Source organism: Alosa pseudoharengus, unplaced genomic scaffold, assembly GCF_046254945.1.
Source record: "Alosa pseudoharengus isolate Yale_2024_CS ecotype anadromous, Long Island Sound unplaced genomic scaffold, YU_APseudo_1.1 YU_APseudo_1.1_scf_4, whole genome shotgun sequence".
Taxonomy (NCBI): Eukaryota; Metazoa; Chordata; class Actinopteri; order Clupeiformes; family Clupeidae; genus Alosa; species Alosa pseudoharengus.
The window spans coordinates 9,483,048-9,501,385 of NW_027468774.1; the positions used below are offsets into that span (position 1 = coordinate 9,483,048).

Sequence of the window (18,338 nt, forward strand, 5' to 3'; positions counted from 1 at the left end):
CTCTCCTCTCTCCTCTCCTCTCTCCTCTCTCCTCTCCTCTCCTCTCCTCTCTCCTCTCTCCTCTCCCCTCTCCTCTCCTCTCCTTTCTCCTCTCCTCCTCTCCTCCTCTCCTCCCCTCTCCTCTCCTCCCCTCTCCTCTCCTCTCCTCCCCTCTCCTCCTCTCCTCCCCTCTCCTCCCCTCTCCTCTCCTCTCCTCTCCTCCTCTCCTCCTCTCCTCCCCTCTCCTCCTCTCCTCCCCTCTCCTCCTCTCCTCCTCTCCTCCCCTCTCCTCCTCTCTCCTCTCCCCTCTGCTCCTCTTCCCTCTCCTCTCTCCTCTCTCCTCTCCTCTCTCCTCTCCTCTCCTTTCTCCTCTCTCCTCTCTCCTCTCTTCTCTCTTCTCTCCTCTCCTCCCCTCTCCTCTCCTCTCCTCCTCTCTTCTCTCCTCTCCTCCTCTCTCCTCTCTCCTCCCCTCTCCTCTCCTCTCCTCCTCTCCTCTCCTCTCCTCTCTGTACAGGGAAGTTGAGCAGCTAAATGCCATTTCTCACCCTTGAATCTGTTCTCCTTCCCTCCCCCTTTCTCTCTTCTCCTCCCTCCCTCCCACCGCTCCCATCTCTCCGCTGAGCGTATCTTCCTCCCTCTCTTTTTGCCTCTGATACCCATGCCCCCCTTTTTATTGATTGGGAGTTTGAGAAGACACTTTGTCAAAACGCATTTGTCTTTTGAAATGCCCCTAAAACATGAAGAAGAGCTTAAGTGCTTTTTAAAACAGTTTCTTATGGAATGGAGTCCCAGCCGAAGACTCTGTTAGATTGGACTGGACCGCACATACTCCCTTGGCAGTGCATCCACATCCCATCTCATACTTTCAACTTCCTGCCTTCTTCTCTCCTCCTCTTCTCCTCCTCCTCTCCTCTCCCCTCTTCTCTCTTTCCTTCCTTCTTCTTTCCTCTCCTTTCTTCTCCTCTCCTCTTTTCCTCTCCTCTCCTCTCTTCTCTCCTCTCCTCTCCTCTCCTCTCCTCTCTTCTCCTCTCCTCTCTTCTCCTCTCCTCTCCTCTCTTCTCTTCTCCTTTCTTCTCTTCTCTTCTCCTCTCCTCTCCTCTCCTCTCCTCTCTTCTCCTCTCCTCTCCTCTCTTCTCCTTTCTTCTCTTCTCTTCTCTTCTCATCAGCTCTCTTTAAGCAGTGCCTCCATCCACACATGACATTCTCACACTCCCTTCGCTGGATTTATTCCCCTTTCTTTTCTGTGCACTTCCCCCCTCCATCTCTCTCTCTCTCTGTCTCATTCATCCTTCTATCTCTCTCTCATTATCCCTCTATATTTCCCCCCTCCATCTAGCCTGGCTAGCGCCACCACTTCTCAATGTGAGACGTGGTCTGGGAACCAAACGTTCATTTTCTCGTATTTGAAAAAAATGCCCAGATCCGTTTATTGGGTGCCACGGATGTCTATCAAATGCGTCTGTGCATAGCTCATCATCGTCTTGCTTTCCCCCTTGTTCTGTGATTGGTCTCCTATCTCAGGCGAAAATTAGCAGCGTGAATCAAATCGCGCGCAAGGAAGCATGGGAACACCCAGGCTACCCTCCATTTCTCTCTCTCTCTCTCTCTCTCATTCATCCTTCTATCTCTATTTCTCATTATCCCTCTATATATCCCTTTCCCATTCATCCCTCTCTCTCGCTCTCTCTTTCATCCCTCTTTCTCTCTTATTCATCCCTCTCTCTCTTCCCTTTCTCCAACAGGTCGGAGTATTTCCGTAACTTTGTGGACTCCTGTCTCCAGAAGATTGCTCAGGACAGACCTACCTCTGATGTGCTGCTCAAGGTGTGATTTGCCCCTCATCTCTCTCTCTCTCTCTCTCTCTCTCTCTCTCTCTCTCTCAATCGGTTGCAATATAGGCCATCCTAATCCAGTGATAAAACAAAGCATGAACTCCTTGAGCGTCTGTCCTAGCCAGCTTTAACATTATCACATTATAACTACTGTTAGCCACATAACATCTAGAAGAAACATCTAGCATTAGCGTTAGCATTGTCCAGTGTGTTCGTGATCACGGAGGGCGTTGTCTAGTGTGAATGTGTGTTTAAGAAGTGCGTTGACCTCTAACGTGGCGCTCTCCCATCCCCGGTCCACTAGCATCACTTTGTGTGCCGCGAGCGCCCCCAGACGGCCGTGATGGACCTGATCGCCCGCACCAAGGACGCCGTGAGGGAGCTGGACAACCTGCAGTACCGCAAGATGAAGAAGATCCTCTTCCACGAGACTCTCAACGGACCCACACAAGAGGGAGCAGAGGAGGAGGAGGTACACACACACACACACACACACACACACACACACACACACACACACACACACACACACACACCCACACACACCAGACGTACACGCGCGCGCACACACACACACACACACACACACACACACACACACACACACATACATACATGCACGCGCATGCGCACACGTATACGTACACGCACCCGCACACACACAGACACACACGCGCACACACATAGACACACAGACACACACGCACGCACACAGTGTCAACTCACACACACAGTCTGTGTGTGTCGTTAATAAATTTACAAGTAGCATAAGAATTTCTGTTAAAGGAACCGTATGTAAGAAAAATATTCCAATTAATCATAAAATGGCCCTGATATGTCACTAGACATTAAGAAATCATGTTCATTTCAAATACTTATATCACTGACAACAGCAGTCCGGCCAGGATATTGCCATTTAAAAAGTGAAGTTGCAGCCCTCAACTGATGTTGATGTTGTGTTTTGTCATGTCATGTTGTGTTTTGGCCTGATGCGCCACCCTCTACCTATCTACTAATCACAAAGTCAGTAGTGTTTCGGCATCCGGGTTGGCAACGTCAAGTCGGGGGAGGGGGAGGGGATACAACGCTCTACAGTGATTTTAAAGTGATTGCAGTACCAGTTTTGGCCACAATCTTACATATGGTTCCTTTAATCATCACTGTGTTCAATAAAGCTTATTCTGAATAACTCTCTGTAAAACCTCTTTAAAGTCTGTTCTGATTGGCTGAGACCTCTGTAAAGTCTGTTCTGATTGGCTGTGTCCTCTGTAAAGTCTGTTCTGATTGGCTGAGACCTCTGTAAAGTTTGTTCTGATTGGCTGTGTCCTCTGCCCCTGCGTGGATGTTCCAGGATGTTCCAGAGTACATGTTGCGCACAGGCACAGTGAACAGCATGGAGAGCTCCCATTCGCTGCCGTCCATGTCAATCAGCGCCAGCTCCCAGAGTTCCTCGGTCAACAGCCTGGCCGACGGCTCGGACGACAGTGGAGAGATGGCCATGATGCAGGAGGGAGAACACACAGTCACGTCCAACAGCAGTGTCCTGCACAAACCACTGGTGAGCGAGTGTGTAGGGAGAACGCACCATCATCTCCAACAGCAGCTGCACTCTGTGTGTGTGTGTGTTTGTATGGGCTTGTATACGAAGGAGATATCCTCAACTATCCAAACACCAGTTAATGTTTAAGTCTAAAATAACGTCTTTGTCTGAATCTTATGAGTAGGACCTCTTTCTCTCTCGTTTCTCTCTCTCTCTCTCTCCCTTCCTCTCCCCATTTCTCTCTGTCTCTCCCTCCATTCCTCTCCCCATTTCTCTCTGTCTCTCCCTCCATTCCTCCATTCCTCTCCCCATTTCTCTCTGTCTCTCCCTCCACTCCTCTCCCCATTTCTCTCTGTCTCTCCCTCCATTCCTCTCCCCATTTCTCTCTCTCTCTCCCTCCACTCCTCTCTTACTCTCTTATTTCTCCCTCTGGCTATCTTCTCCCTTTTTACTGTGTCCTTCTGTCTCTCAATCTTTCTCCCTTTTTACTGTGTCCTTCTGTCTCTCAATCTTTCTCCCTTTTTACTGTGTCCTTCTGTCTCTCAATCTTTCTCCCTTTTTACTGTGTCCTTCTGTCTCTCAATCTTTCTCCCTTTTTACTGTGTCCTTCTGTCTCTCAATCTTTCTCCCTTTTTACTGTGTCCTTCTGTCTCTCAATCTTTCTCCCTTTTTACTGTGTCCTTCTGTCTCTCAATCTTTCTCCCTTTTTACTGTGTCCTTCTGTCTCTCAATCTTTCTCCCTTTTTACTGTGTCCTTCTGTCGCTCAATCTTTCTCCCTTTTTACTGTGTCCTTCTGTCGCTCAATCTTTCTCCCTTTTTACTGTGTCCTTCTGTCTCTCAATCTTTCTCCCTTTTTACTGTGTCCTTCTGTCGCTCAATCTTTCTCCCTTTTTACTGTGTCCTTCTGTCTCTCAATCTTTCTCCCTTTTTACTGTGTCCTTCTGTCGCTCAATCTTTCTCCCTTTTTACTGTGTCCTTCTGTCTCTCAATCTTTCTCCCCCTTCATATTTCCCCCTTTCTCTTCTTTCCTAATTCCACTCTTTTTCAATCTCTCTGCATCTTTCCCTTTCTCTTTCTCACTCTTTCTTTCTTTGTCTGTCTCCCCCCCCATCTCTCCCTTCCTTTATATCTTTCCCCCTTTCTCTCTCCCTCCTTCTCTCTCTCCCTCCCCCCTTCTCCCCCTCCTTCCCTCTCTCTCTCCCTCCTCCTTCTCTCTGCCAGAGCCATGATAATATATATGACGACCCGTACCAGCCTGAGTTGGACTCCCAGCAGCAGCAGATTGGAGGAGGAGGTGGAGGAGGAGGAGGAGGGGGAGCGGGCGGTGGAGGAGGAGGAGGTGGAGGAGGTGGAGGCCGTCGACGACGCGGCCGTGACCACTTTGCCACCATCCGCACGGCGTCGCTGGTCACGCGTCAGATCCAGGAGCACGAGCAGGGGTCTGCGCTGCGCGAACAGATGTCCGGCTACAAGCGCATGCGTCGGCAGCACCAGAAGCAGCTGATGGCGCTGGAGAACAAGCTGAAGGCCGAGATGGACGAGCACCAGCTCCGGCTAGACAAGGAACTCGAGAACCAGAGGAACAACTTCGGCGGAGAGGCCGACAAACTCAACAAGAAACACCAGGGCATCCTGGAGAAGGAGGTGAGAGGGAGGGAGGGGAGCACAGAGAGATGGAATGATGAGAAAAGACCAGGGGGAAAAGGACAAATTCAACAAGGAACACCTTGTGCAGGTGTCCGAGGAAGATGAGAAAAGAGTAAGGTTCTCCTAAAGATGAGATGAGTAGAGTAAGGTTCTCCTAAAGATGAGAAAAGAGTAAGGTTCTCCTAAAGATGAGATGAGTAGAGTAAGGTTCTCCTAAAGATGAGAAAAGAGTAAGGTTCTCCTAAAGATGAGAAAAGAGTAAGGTTCTCCTAAAGATGAGAAGAGTAAGGTTCTCCTAAAGATGAGATGAGAAGAGTAAGGTTCTCCTAAAGATGATTACTCTGCCTGTTTCCCTCAGACGAAGGGGACTCTTACAGAGGAGAAGAAGTTCCAGCAGCACATTCTGGCACAGCAGAAGAAAGAGCTCACCAGCCTGCTGGAGTCCCAGAAACGCCAGTACAGGCAACGCAAGGAACAGCTCAAAGAGGTATGTTCACACACACACACACACACACACACACACACACACACACACCCCAGCACAGTCATTGCAAAGAGTGGCTTAGAGGCTCACACACACACACATTATACACACACACACACACACACACACATATATACACACACACACACCATCACAGGCATTGCAAAGAGTGGCTTAGAGACTCACACACACACACCAGCACAGTCATTGCAACGAGTGGCTTAGAGGCTCACACACACACACCAGCACAGTCATTCCAAAGAGTGGCTTAGAGGCTCACACACACACACACACACTTGTGCCTGCTCATACCAGTACAGCAGCATCAAAGACTGTTCCCTATGCACCTAATTGTGTGGTGTTACACTAAAACTCTTCCCCCCGTGTGCAGGAGCTGAATGAGAACCAGTCCACCCCGAAGCGGGAGAAGCAGGAGTGGCTCGTCCAGCAGAAGGAGTGTTTGCAGCAGCTTCAGGCGGAGGAGGAGGCGGGGTTGCTACGGCGACAGCGGCAGTACTACGAGCTGCAGAGCCGCCAGTACAAGAGGAAGATGCTGCTGTCCCGCCACAACCTGGAGCAGGACCTGCTGCGTGAGGTACACACACACACACACACACAACCTGGAGCAGGACCTGCTGCGTGAGGTGTACACACACATTGTTTGGCAAGTTTACTGCCTGGGTGCAATAGACAGCTCGCATTCTACTTTATAGGTATTCACATTATCATTTTTTGGGGGGCAGCCGTGGCGTACTGTTTAGCGCTTCGGACTTGTAACCGGAGGGTTGCTGGTTCGAACCCCGACCAGTAGGCACGGCTGACGTGCCCTTGAGCAAGGCACCTAACCCCTCACTGCTCCCCGAGCGCCGCTGTTGTTGCAGGCAGCTTGCTGCGCCGGGATTAGTGTGTGCTTCACCTCACTGTGTGTTCACTGTGTGCTGAGTGTGTTTCACTAATTCACGGATTGGGCTAAATGCAGATACCAAATTTCCCTCACGGGATCAAAAGAGTATATACTTATACTTACTTGCTTATACTTATTATAATGCCAGGTAGCTTTGTCGACGACGATAAACACTAATAATTAGGCTATGTTTAAAGTTAGCGCCCTTGGAATTTCCGAATTCCAAAGCTATGTATGGATGCATAGTCCCGCTGTTCATAGGCTACATCTACAGAGTTTGCACAACCGTGTCTTCAGTGAGCGTGCTGTGACTTGGCAGTAGGCTACAATGAATGTGCCCGAGTCAGCTAGGCTATTGCATAGTATTGTAATCTGTAGGATAATTGGGTTGATTATCGATTTTCTTGTGGCCGCGGTGCACGGACATATTACTGTGTTAGAAGTTATTGCTCCCACTCCATCGTAGGTGATTGTTTGCATGTCGACAGACACTGTTTCCAGCAGGCTATCGTCATGCCCACATAATCATGCCCACATAATCATGCCCACATGCAACAACGAAATCAACTTAGACATGTAGATACGTTTTGCTTTGATCGCTTGTTTACATGCACCTATTGATTGCTATTGCAGTGGAATAGGCCTCCTCCATTTTATACAGAATGCCAGGTAGCTTTGTCGACGAACAACAAACAAATAAAATAGCCTACCTCATGTGATGGACATTATAAAACATAGCCTACACAGTTCTTCTAATAATCAAGAGGGATTTATTTGTCACAATCACAGTTACAGTAGGCTATATAATACCTACAGCGTAAGGTTGCATATAATCCGTTGCCATTCACTGTATGACTGTCAAATGAATAAATGTACTTCTCGAAAAGCAGCATGGCCATCATCAGGTGAAACAAGCACAACGAATCAGGCTCGTATGTCATCTCTTTTCAGATGGTTCCGCAACACACTACAGACACACAGTCCACATTCGTCCAGTACGACTGCGGACCAAAATGAGTTCAGGGTCTCAGCGGATCCAAATTGCTCCACTTCGGATACGCTGATCTGATGGTCTAATGTGGAAGGGAGGGAGAATCGTAACAAAAGTGCGTCGGATACATTTGTATCTGACATAGTGCAGATGTAGCCTGAGTTTCCTTTGTGGTTGATAAAGCTCAGAGATATAAAGGTGCTATGCCATTCAGAGCTTTGTAAGTAATTAATATAAACTTAAAATCAATTCTATAGGAAACAGGGAACCAGTGCAGTTCAGGTAACACAGAGGTGATGTTGGTCTTAGTTAAAAGTCTAGCAGCAGAGTTCTGTATGAGTTCCAATTTCATGATATGCTTTTTTTGGAGATCAGTTAATAGTGCATTGCAGTAGTCTTACCTACTAGTGATAAAGCCATGGATTCATTTCTCTGCATCTTGTTGAGTTAAAAAAAGACCGCACTTGGCAATGTTTCTCAGGTGGAAATACGTTTTCTGGGTAACTTTACTGATACTCCGTATCTAAGATGACACCTAGGCTTGTTACTTTTGATTTGACCTGGTGGGCCAGGTTCCCAAGATTACTAAGAACGGTGTCTCGCTTTGATTTTGGTCCAACCAAAAGTATGGTTGTCATCATTTAGCTTTAAAGAATAGTTGCTCATCCACTGATTAATGGGGGTTAAGCATGTGCAAAGGCCATCTGGGTTAGTTAGCTGGGTTATATTTCCACAGAAATATATAATTGGGTATCATCTGCATAGCTATGGAAGTTTACATTATGCTGACTTGTCATGTAAATGCAAGTCAAGACTTATGATGTAAATGCAAGTCAAGACATGATGTATTTGTCAAAAGCACATGATATTACACACACACACACACTAAGCAGGCACACATACAAAAACAGGGAAAATGCTCAGAACCAAGAACACCAATATAAATATTCACATTTCTCTCTCTCTCTCTCTCTCTCTCTTCTCTCTCTCACTCTCTCTCCCTCTCTCTCTCTCTCTCTCCCTCTCTCTCTCTCTCTCTCTCTCTTCTCTCCCCCCCCCCCTCTCTCTGTGCTCTGTCCTGCAGGACCTGAATAAGAAGCAGACGCTGAAGGACCTGGAGTGCGCCATGCTGCTGCGCCACCACGAGTCCACGCAGGAGATGGAGTTCCGCCAGCTGGGGGCGCTGCAGCGCACGCGGGCCGACCTGATCCGCGCGCAGCACCAGAGCGAGCTCACCAACCAGACGGAGTACAACAAGCGGCGCGAGCAGGAGCTGCGCCAGAAGCACGCCGTCGAGGTCCGCCAGCAGCCCAAGAGCCTGAGAGTGAGTGATGAGGGGGGGGCCACGCAGGCACCAGGGGCCGGGGGGGCCGGGGGGGCCGAGGAGGAGGAGGAGAAGGGAGAGAGGGAGGGAAGGGAGGATGAGGAGAGGGAGAAAGAGGTGGAGGAGGAGGAGAGAGGAACCAGGGAGGGGGAACGGGAGCGGGGGGTGGACGAGGTGGATCTGGGAGGGGGGGTCACCGGTGACGGGGAGGGAGAGAATGAAGGAGTAAACGAGAGGAGAGAAGAGAAGGAGAGAGGGATGTGTGGAGAGCAGGCGGAGGAGTGGAAAGATGGGGATCGGTGGGCGGAGGATGAGGAGGATGAAGATGACGACCAAAGTGAGACCGAGACCGAAACGGAAGACGATGATGATGAGGAGGAGGAGGAGGAGGAGGATAGGGGCGTGGCCGACGGCTGTCCGTCAGAGCTGGTGTCCTCCTCCTCCTCCGTGGAGCGTCCCCGCGTGCGCGTGCGTGAGCGCGACGGCGACGAGCTGTCCGAGTTCTACTTCCCCGACACGCTGGAGGACCTGGAGCCTCCGCCGCCCTCGGCGCCGCCCGCCGCGTCCTCCCTGCCCTCGCTCCTCTCCCACGCCGTCACGCTGGCGCTGTCCCTCTCGGCGGCCGCCCGGCCCCACGTGCTCACGCTGCTCGCCCTGTCCGTCTTCCTGCTGTCCCTGCGCCGCTGCCCGCCGCTGCCCTCGCTGGCGTCCCTCGTCCTGTCGGCCGAGCTGGCCCTCCTGGCCCTCTTCTTCTCCTACCTGCTCCTGCTGTCGCTCTGCTCGCTGGCGTTCTCCTCCTTCCTGTGGCTGACCCTGTGGGCGTCCGGCCTGTTCTCGCTGGCCGTGTCGGTGAGCCTGGGCCTCTATTACGTGCCCATGGCGTTGGTGTCGGGCTTCTTGCTCAACTCGCCCTGGCTCTTCCTGGTGCTGCTGCTGCTGCTGGTGCTGGTGGTGCGTCCGGCGCGGGCCTCGCTCCACGGCGCCCCCCAGAGGCTGCGGCGCCGCTGGATGCGCTTCCTGTTCCGCCTGCCGCGGCCGCTCTTCGCCGTGTGCCAGTCGCTGCTGGGCGGCGTGACCGAGCGCAACCTCTACCACATGTTCCCCAAGGCCGGCCGCAACTGGGGCGTGCGGCAGTCGCGCATCCCCGTGGCGGTCAGCGGCCTGGAGCCCCACCTGCGCCCCCCGACTGTCGGCCGCTACGCCGCCTCGCTCGCCGCCGGCCGCCTCTGGCTCAGGCGCTTCCTCGGACGCCCGCTGGGGGTCCTGGCCGACGTGGCCAACGCCTGGGTGCTGGCGGTGGCCGGCCGCGTCCTAAAGGAGCTCCCGCCGCACCACCTGCGGCGGCTCCGCGCCCTGGGGCTCGTGCGAGCGCAGAGGCCCAGCCGGCTGCCCAGGCTGCTGCCCCGGGCCGAGCGAGAACGCAGGCAGCACGAGCGTCAGCGCCGAGAGAGGGACCGCAGGAGGACGGAGGAGAGGGTCAGGATGTACCGCGAGGACGGACGCTGGGAGAGCGGCCTCCGCAGAACCTCCTCCACCAGGAGCATGAGGGGGAAGGTGGTGCCGTGGAGATAGAGATGAGAGAGGAGGAGAGAGAGAGGAGGAGAGAGGGAGAGAGAGAGAGAGAGGGAGAGAGAGAGGAGGAGAGAGAGAGAGGGAAAGAGAGAGGAGGAGGATGAGAGTGTGAGCATAGGAAACAGGACTAAGAGTCTTAGAGGTTCAGATGGTGGGAGGAGTATGTTTGAGTGTGTCAGTCTTTATGTTCCATCTAGCTATCCATCCATGTCTGGTTTATGTGTGTGTGTGTGTGTGTGTGTGTGTGTGTGTGTGTGTGTGGGCGTGTGTGTTGTTCCTCCCTCACACACTCCTTGGGTCCCTTCAAGGCCCCCCACTCCCAATGCACGGCGTCCTGGTGGCAGGGGTCACCTCCCCTCAGTGTGTGTGTGTGTGTGTGTGTGTGTGTGTGTGCTGGGATGCAAGTCAACATCATGTCACCATCACATCATATCCCCTTCATCCTCTGCTGAGTGGCTCTGTGTCATTCACTATCATGCTTTTTGTAAAAGTTCCTCATTTCATTGTTGTTTTTTTACAAGTGTTTTATTTTTTCTTATATGGTAAGAGAATGATGTCTTATGGTTGTTGTTAAAACCATGTTTGTGCAATGTTGTTGAGTATGTGTGCCTGTGTGTCTTTGTTTATGTACATTTTTAAAGAAGTCTTATGATTTCAAGCTTATGAAGTTAGCTTAGCACTGTTAGCTGAGTGCAAGTGGAAAACAAAATCTCAAAATGGCCGCTTGTGACCATGGGGTCATGTGACCACATCACGTGACCAGTCCCGCACCAAAGCATTTCAGCACAGCTGCCACTGTGAAAGCAGCCTCATGGCCAAGAACCACCCTAGATCCAGAAACACTACAGCCCAGAGAGAACTCCAGTGCAATAGTTAGGCTCTTCGGGAACCACAACGGTTTCCATCCATGTCCAGTCTGATTGCTGTGGACCAGGGAAGAGGGACCTCAAGTGAAACGGCACCCAAGCCTTATTTAGTATTAGTGAAGAGATGGGTCCGTCTGACCTGGACCAGAGAGATCCAACGGTCAAGTAGCTCTGCTCTACCCTGCCTTTTCTCTAGATTTTGCCCACCATAGCCATCTTCTGTGAGTTCTAACCAAAGCAGAAACCATTAGTGCTCTTAATAGAACATTTATAAGGTCAATGGAACACCTAAATGTTCTAGCAAGGACCTGCGTTCTCACGACTGAGCCAAAGCGGACCTAAACCGAACTGAACCAGACCAGATGGATCTTTCTGATTTGGGAGTTACGGTCCGGTTTATACAGAGTTCTGATATGCAGTGCATTTGTGACTTGATTTTAAAATTTGTATAAAGAGATCTATATCAATATATTTTCTTGTGAACCACAGCGGAGAGTCTGGCATCTAAGGATATAGTCTGGAGCTGCTTGAGATAAATAAAGGTTATTATCACTTAGTAGATTCTTTATAGACTTATATACATATATGTTATTGTTTCAAAGCAGTAACTTAATTATTAAATATTTACCATGTAAACACTTTATTATTTAACTCATTCACACCCGTGAGGACACATAGTCTGTGTAGCAAGAGCTACGCGTATGCAAAGTCGCTCCTATGGACCAGCAGGAGAAGGTTGCTGGAGAGCTAGCCTAGCCTAGCCTAGCCTAGCCTATGGACCAGCAGGAGAAGGGTGCTGGAGAGCTAGCCTAGCCTATGGACCAGCAGGAGAAGGGTGCTGGAGAGCTAGCCTAGCCTATGGACCAGCAGGAGAAGGGTGCTGGAGAGCTAGCCTAGCCTATGCTGTCATCACGCTGTGTGAAAGGGGTTAGTAGATTTAGTAGGTCTTTTTTTGAAGCCATATCGATGATCAGATTAGGGAAGCCTTTGTGTGTCTTTGGGCACAATCGTGCCCAGCTCCAACCAAAGAAGTGTGTGTGACTGAACTGAACGCACCTAGCACAAATGAAGAGTTTAGAAGTGCACTGAACACTGAAGCCATGTTGAGAAACATATAGGAGAGGAGACTGTGTGTGAGAGAGAGAGAGAGAGTGAGTGAGTGAGGAATGTATATTCCAATTGTGCAGAATATCTACTGTATGTCATGTACGGTTACCCAAACATGTTTAAACATTTCAACGATGCGCCCCAGGTCCTGCTCTAGCATACGAGTGCAGTGCACTCAATAGCCCCTGTTCTCAGACAGTAACCGAGTCCTCAGCTGTCTCTGGGGGAGCAGTTTGAGAGAGAGGAGAGACTGATACCTAAACCATCTTTCTTTTGTCCCATTATGGCAGGACGCCCTCTAAATCCCCACCCCATAGCCCCCCCCGTGCCCCCTCGGAATGTAACAAAAGGGTTGTTATTGTTATTATTTTGGCCTATTGTGTTTGTTTACATGAGTTGTGTTCTGTTTTGATGTATTTCATCATGCTGTATGTCAGATTCCCAGAGTATGTGGCATTGAGTTTTTTATGAATATGTTCATATCTGCAGCATTTGGAAATCAGACTCCCCGAGAAGCCATCTTGTCTACATTTCATTCTCAATGAAAACGTGATTGAAAGTGCGTGTGCGTGTGCGTGTGCGTGTGTGTGTGTGTGTGTGTGTGTACTAATGGACATGTCCATATGTGTGTGAAGGTGGGAATATGCAATATATATATTTTGTCATACTTGACATCTTTTTTCACTCCTGAAATAAATTTCTTTTTCGTTTGACCATTTGTGTTTTTTGTTTTACTTTCAGTTCTTTGTCTTGATTTCATCATCATTTTCATTTGAAGTTCCCTCCCCTTCATCTTGCATACATAGATCTGCACACTGGGTCCGTAGGCTTGGAGGCAGCGGTGGTACTGAGAACAGCCTTACAGAGACCATTAGGTTGTTCATGTCCAGGGTGCGGAGGAGGAGGCTTAGAGACCATGAGGTTGTTCATGTCCAGGGTGAGGAGGAGGAGGGTTAGACTCACGCAGGTTTGGTGTGTAGCCACTCCAGCCATAGGAAACCTATGAGTGACCCACATCTAAAACTGCATCAAACCCATCCTAGATTAGGCCTAGACCTGGTCACGGCGAGAGGCTGGATGTGGCTATTTGAGGCAGGTAAGGTCAGTCTGCCGTCCACAGGCAACAGTGAGGGACTATATCTGTGGATTTGAGGCGGGTAAGGTCAGTCTGTCATCTGCTTGCGATGAGCTGCTCGGGGATGGAGGGCCTTCAGTGCATGAGTGAGCGGAATGTCCAGCTGGCTGCAGGTGTGCAGTGGTGACGCGCAGGTGAGTGTCCGCTGGGAGCTCGTGTCCGCACAGGTGAGTGAGTGAGGTCACCACTGGCCAGCTGATTCATCTGTCTGACCCTCTCCTCTGGCCTGGGAAGACACTCTGGAGGAAACATCACGCCTCACCAAATGCATCAAGCCAAGTTTGTGTGTGTGTGTGTCCAGCCACAATCATGGCCTTTCAAAGTTGCGATCAGTGTCACTGAACCAATCAAAACTTTCAATGTGGTGATTCTTGCAAATGTCATTGTCAATCTGCAGAAATATGAATGCATCTCTTACATACACACACACACACACTGCTCCACCTGTAGTAGCTGCTGTCTCTGATTCTGACCTTCCTCTGTGTGTGTGTGTGTGTGTTTTCCTGTTTTCTTACTCTCTCCATGTGGCCACCTGTGTCTTGTCTTTCTCCTCTTTTCTCTCTGTTTCTTGTCTTTCTCCTCTTTTCTCTCTGTGTCTTGTCTTTCTCCTCTTTTCTCTGTGTGTCCTCTTTTCTCTTCTCTGGCTTCATCTTTGTGTCCGTCACTCTCTCTGTCAATCTGTCTTTCTTCTGTCTCCATCGCTCCATCTCTTTCCCTCCACCCCCCCCTCCCTCTCTCCCTCCCTCCCTCTCTCTCTCTCTCCCCGGCTGCAGTCTAAGGAGCTGCAGATCAAGCGGCAGTTCCAGGAGACGTGTAAGATCCAGACGCGGCAGTACAAGGCGCTGCGGAATCACCTGCTGGAGTCGACGCCCAAGAGCGAGCACAAGGCCGTGCTCAAGCGCCTCAAGGACGAGCAGACGCGCAAGCTGGCCATCCTGGCCGAGCAGTATGACCACTCCATCAACGACATGCTCTCCACGCAGGCTGTGAGTAAGGCAAGGACACGTCAATCACAGGTTATGCCCCGCCCCCTCACGCCCAAACCACAACCCTAACCCCTCCCCTTTCCTGTGAGCTTCATCCTTCTCACCTGATATATATATATGTATGTATGTATATAGATCTGATATATGTATGTATGTATATATATATTCATCCACCACAGACATGTATGTGACGTGTGCACATCCACACTTCACTGGATGTCTAGGTGTGAAATGTATGCAATGGTGAGCAAGCATGGATCAAATAGTCAGCAGGTAGTAACACTAACATCAGCAAACCCAGTCAGTCTGTCAGCGTTTGGACACTAAGGTCAGTTCAGTGGTGAGAGTTGTACTCCAACCTGCAACATTTCAAAAAGTACATTACACTTCACCGATGTCCTGTGGATGAATTAAGCCTGGTCCAAGACTAGTATTGAGAAAGCTCTGTGGGCTTATGTCCATTGTAGTCTGTTGTACACGCACAAGAAATGTGTTTGTCCAAACGCTAAAAGACTGCACTGTGGCTGCCTGGTAGCCATGGCAACACACACAAAGCCCCGCCTGCCTTCTCACCTGGCCTCCACTATCCCAGAATCCTCCTCTGCCGCCATGTAGGATAGTAGGCCCCGCCCTGGGCCTGGCCCCGCTGGTTGACCTCTGACCCCTCTCTGCAGCTGCGACTGGACGAGACCCAGGAGGCAGAGTACCAGGTGCTGCGCATGCAGCTGCAGCAGGAGCTGGAGCTGCTCAACGCCTACCAGAGCAAGATCAAGATCCACACGGACGCGCAGCACGAGCGCGAGCTCAAGGACCTCGAGCAGAGGGTGTCCATACGCAGGGCCCTGCTGGAGCAGAGGGTAAGAGTGTGTGTGTGTGTGTGTGTGTGTGTGTGTGTGTGTGTGTGTGTGTGTGTGTGTGTGTGTGTGTGAGAGAGAGAGAGGGTGAAGAGGGTGTACTGTATATGTTGTATAGAATATGTTGGTGTCTGCTGATTTAGACCTGTGTGTGTGTGTGTGAGGGAGAGAGTAAAGGGTGTCCATACGCAGGGCCCTACTAGAGCAGAGAGTAAGAGTGTGTGTGTGAGAGAGAGAGAGAGAGAGAGAGAGCGCGCAGAGGGTGTATATGTTGTATAGAATATGTTGGTGTCTGCTGATTTAGACCCGTGTGTGTGAATGATGGGTTAGAAATACTGTATGTTGGTGTCTGGTGATTTAGACCCCAGTGTGTGTGTGTGTGGTTTTGATGGGAATTTTACTGCTGCTTCAGACATTCATCCATACTCCCCCCTTCTCTTTCTCTCCCTTTCCCTACTTCTCTCTGCCTTCCTCCCTCTCTCGCCCCCCCCCCCCTTCTCTCCCTTCCTCCCTCTCTCCCTCTCCCCCCCCCCCCCCCTCTCTCCCTCCCTAACCCCACCTCTCTCCCTTCCTCTCTCTCCCTTCCTCCCTCTCTCCCTCTCCCCCCCCTCTCTCCCTCTCTCCCTTCCTCTCTCTCCCTTCCTCCCTCTCTCCCTCTCCCCCCCCCCTCTCTCCCTTCCTCTCTCTCCCTTCCTCCCTCTCTCCCTCTCCCCCCCCCCCTCTCTCCCTTCCTCCCTCTCTCCCTCTCCCCCCCCCCCTCTCTCCCTTCCTCTCTCTCCCTTCCTCTCCCCCCCCTGCGTGCAGATTGAGGAGGAGATGTTGTCGCTGCAGAATGAGCGGTCAGAGCGAATCCGCTCGCTGCTGGAACGGCAGGCCAGCGAGATCGAGGCCTTCGACTCGGAGAGCCTCCGCCTGGGCTTCAGCAGCCTGGCGCTGACGGGCATCCCGTCCGAGGCCTACCCCAAGCAGGGCTACCCGTCCGGCGGTCAGCCTCCTCGGCCCTCGGGCCACTGGAGCCACGGCGGGGGTCCGCAGCAGCCTCCGCACTCGCGCCGCGGGCCCAGCCGCGCCGAGTCCTCCTCGTCCTCGACCTCGCACGGCGGCCGCGGAGGCGGGGGGGACGGCGGTCAGGGCCTGGGTCTGGCGCCATCCTCGCGCTCCTCCTCGTCCTCCTCGTCGTCCTCGGCGTCGCAGCAGCAGCAGCAGCAGCACCACCACCAGCAGCACCACCGGCACCAGCTGCCCCAGCACTACCACCACCAGAGCACGCCGCAGCTGTACCGGGAGCGCGAGCGCGGGGAGCGCGGGGAGCGAGGCGGCGAGCGGGAGCGGGAGAGGGAGCGCGGGGAGCGCGGGGACCGGGAGTGGCCGCCCTCGTCCGGCCCCCAGCACCACCACCACCACCACCACCACGGCCACCACCCGTCCGCCTTCCCGCAGCACCTGCCCTCGCGCTCCTCCTCCCAGTCCCTGGCCCTGCTGCCTCCTCCGCCGCCCGCTCCCCCCTCCCTCGGCCCGTCCTCGGGCTCCGGCTCGTCCGGCGGAGGCGGTGGCTATGGCGACCGAGGCGGTGGCGGCGGCGGCGGGGGTCTGGTGGTGCGCGGTCCGAGCCTGATGGCCCTCAGGAACAGCCCCCAGCCCCTGCGCAGGACGGCCTCTGGAGGGGGGGCCTCGGCCGCGGGGCCCGACGGGGTTCTGAGCCGCAGCACCTCCGTCACCTCCCACATCTCCAACGGCTCACACCTCTCCTACTCCTAAACCACTGAGACGCCGTGGACGAGTGGGTGTGTGTGAGAGAGAGACAGAGACAGAGTGTGTGTATGTGTGTGTGTGTGTGTGTGTTGGGCGGGATAAGATAGAGGGCATGTGTAAGAGTTGTCTGTAGTCCTGATTATGTAGAGATTTAACTAAAAAAAAAAACAAGCAGGTGAAGAAAGTCAAATAGGAGAGATGCAAGAAAGAGCACATTTTTATCCTTATTGTTTTATTACGTTTGTCATCGTAGTTGCTTGTTTTTATTCATTATTTTTATATCGTGTTCTAGAGGGAAAAAAGACACACGTATGACACTAGTATAGGCATATGCCGACAGGGCTGCCTTTAAGTCTTCTTGGAGGGCGATTTCTGCTCTCCTGTCAATCGGCCCTGGCGTCGTGTTAAAGGGGATGCCAGCGTGCCACCCTCGGACGAGCCAGGCCATTGTATTTACGTCATCTCCAACGAACACACTGAATGTTGACCAAGTTAATGACTCACTGACATAACACACACACACATACGCCTGAATTCACCTCAGCAGGATTGTGGTTGTGTGTGTTTGAGGTTGTGTGTGTGTGTGTGTGTGCGTGATTTTTAAAAATGGCTCTCTCCGACCTAACCGTCTGTTTAGACTACGGCACAGAATATCCACGAGAGTAGCAGCCAATGCATGTGATAAGTGTGAAAGCATTTGTATACATCCGATAGCCAATCACCTTTGAGGTTGGAGACATTCGAAAGCCAATCACCTTTGAGGTTGGAGACTTTGATAGCCAATCACCTTTGAGGTTGGAGACTCCGCATCTGAGATCGTTCATGTTTAGAATCACTGCCCCACGTACTGGATCTTCTATTGTAAATATGAATGGAAATATTAAACAATGCTGTCCACATTTTTTTTTCTATAGGTGCATTGAGAATCCTAGTCATTTTTGATATGAGTAAGTTAAAAACCATGTTGCAGTCAGACTTGATGTGTCCAGTGGAGGAGGAGACGCGTGTTTGACTGTAGTGGTGGTCTTCTCCACACTGCTCTGGTACCTTAGCTGTCGCTGTTCTCATGTAAGCGCTGAAGAGCAACCACTCGGCTCATTCATGAGCTGAAAACCACTAACAGACAGAAAAAAACGAAATATCACTCCTTTTATTGCGTTGTCAGGTTTGGTGTATTAATCGGCATTAATGATTATTAATGATTGTTAAGTGTGTGTGTGTGTGTGTGTGTGTGTGGGTGTGTGTGTATTGACTGAATGATGTTACAGAACAATCCCGTACAGATTTTTTTTATGTACACAAATTCTTAAGACTGTAAAGGCATCAGTTGGTTTAAGACACAGCATCAGGACCCTTCCCAGGGT

At 51.5% G+C, this 18,338-nt stretch overlaps 1 protein-coding gene across 2 annotated transcripts in view; it reads left to right on the forward strand.

The window, feature by feature from the left end:
- Nucleotides 1-17,465, forward strand: part of taok2b (TAO kinase 2b) — a 28,705-nt gene extending 11,240 nt beyond the window's left edge. Inside the window, exons 10-19 of one of the 2 annotated variants that reach the window (XM_076264795.1) lie at nucleotides 1,722-1,803; nucleotides 2,116-2,283; nucleotides 3,163-3,369; nucleotides 4,574-4,996; nucleotides 5,358-5,486; nucleotides 5,875-6,078; nucleotides 8,463-8,702; nucleotides 14,156-14,368; nucleotides 15,043-15,225; nucleotides 16,027-17,465. In XM_076264795.1, coding sequence (XP_076120910.1) covers nucleotides 1,722-1,803; nucleotides 2,116-2,283; nucleotides 3,163-3,369; nucleotides 4,574-4,996; nucleotides 5,358-5,486; nucleotides 5,875-6,078; nucleotides 8,463-8,702; nucleotides 14,156-14,368; nucleotides 15,043-15,225; nucleotides 16,027-16,980 — 2,803 coding nt within the window. In that variant the 3' untranslated portion in view covers nucleotides 16,981-17,465. Of the gene's footprint in view, nucleotides 1-1,721; nucleotides 1,804-2,115; nucleotides 2,284-3,162; nucleotides 3,370-4,573; nucleotides 4,997-5,357; nucleotides 5,487-5,874; nucleotides 6,079-8,462; nucleotides 12,961-14,155; nucleotides 14,369-15,042; nucleotides 15,226-16,026 lie in introns of those variants that run through there. The other variant, XM_076264794.1, reaches the window with a different exon arrangement.
- The last annotated feature ends 873 nt before the right edge of the window (nucleotides 17,466-18,338 follow it).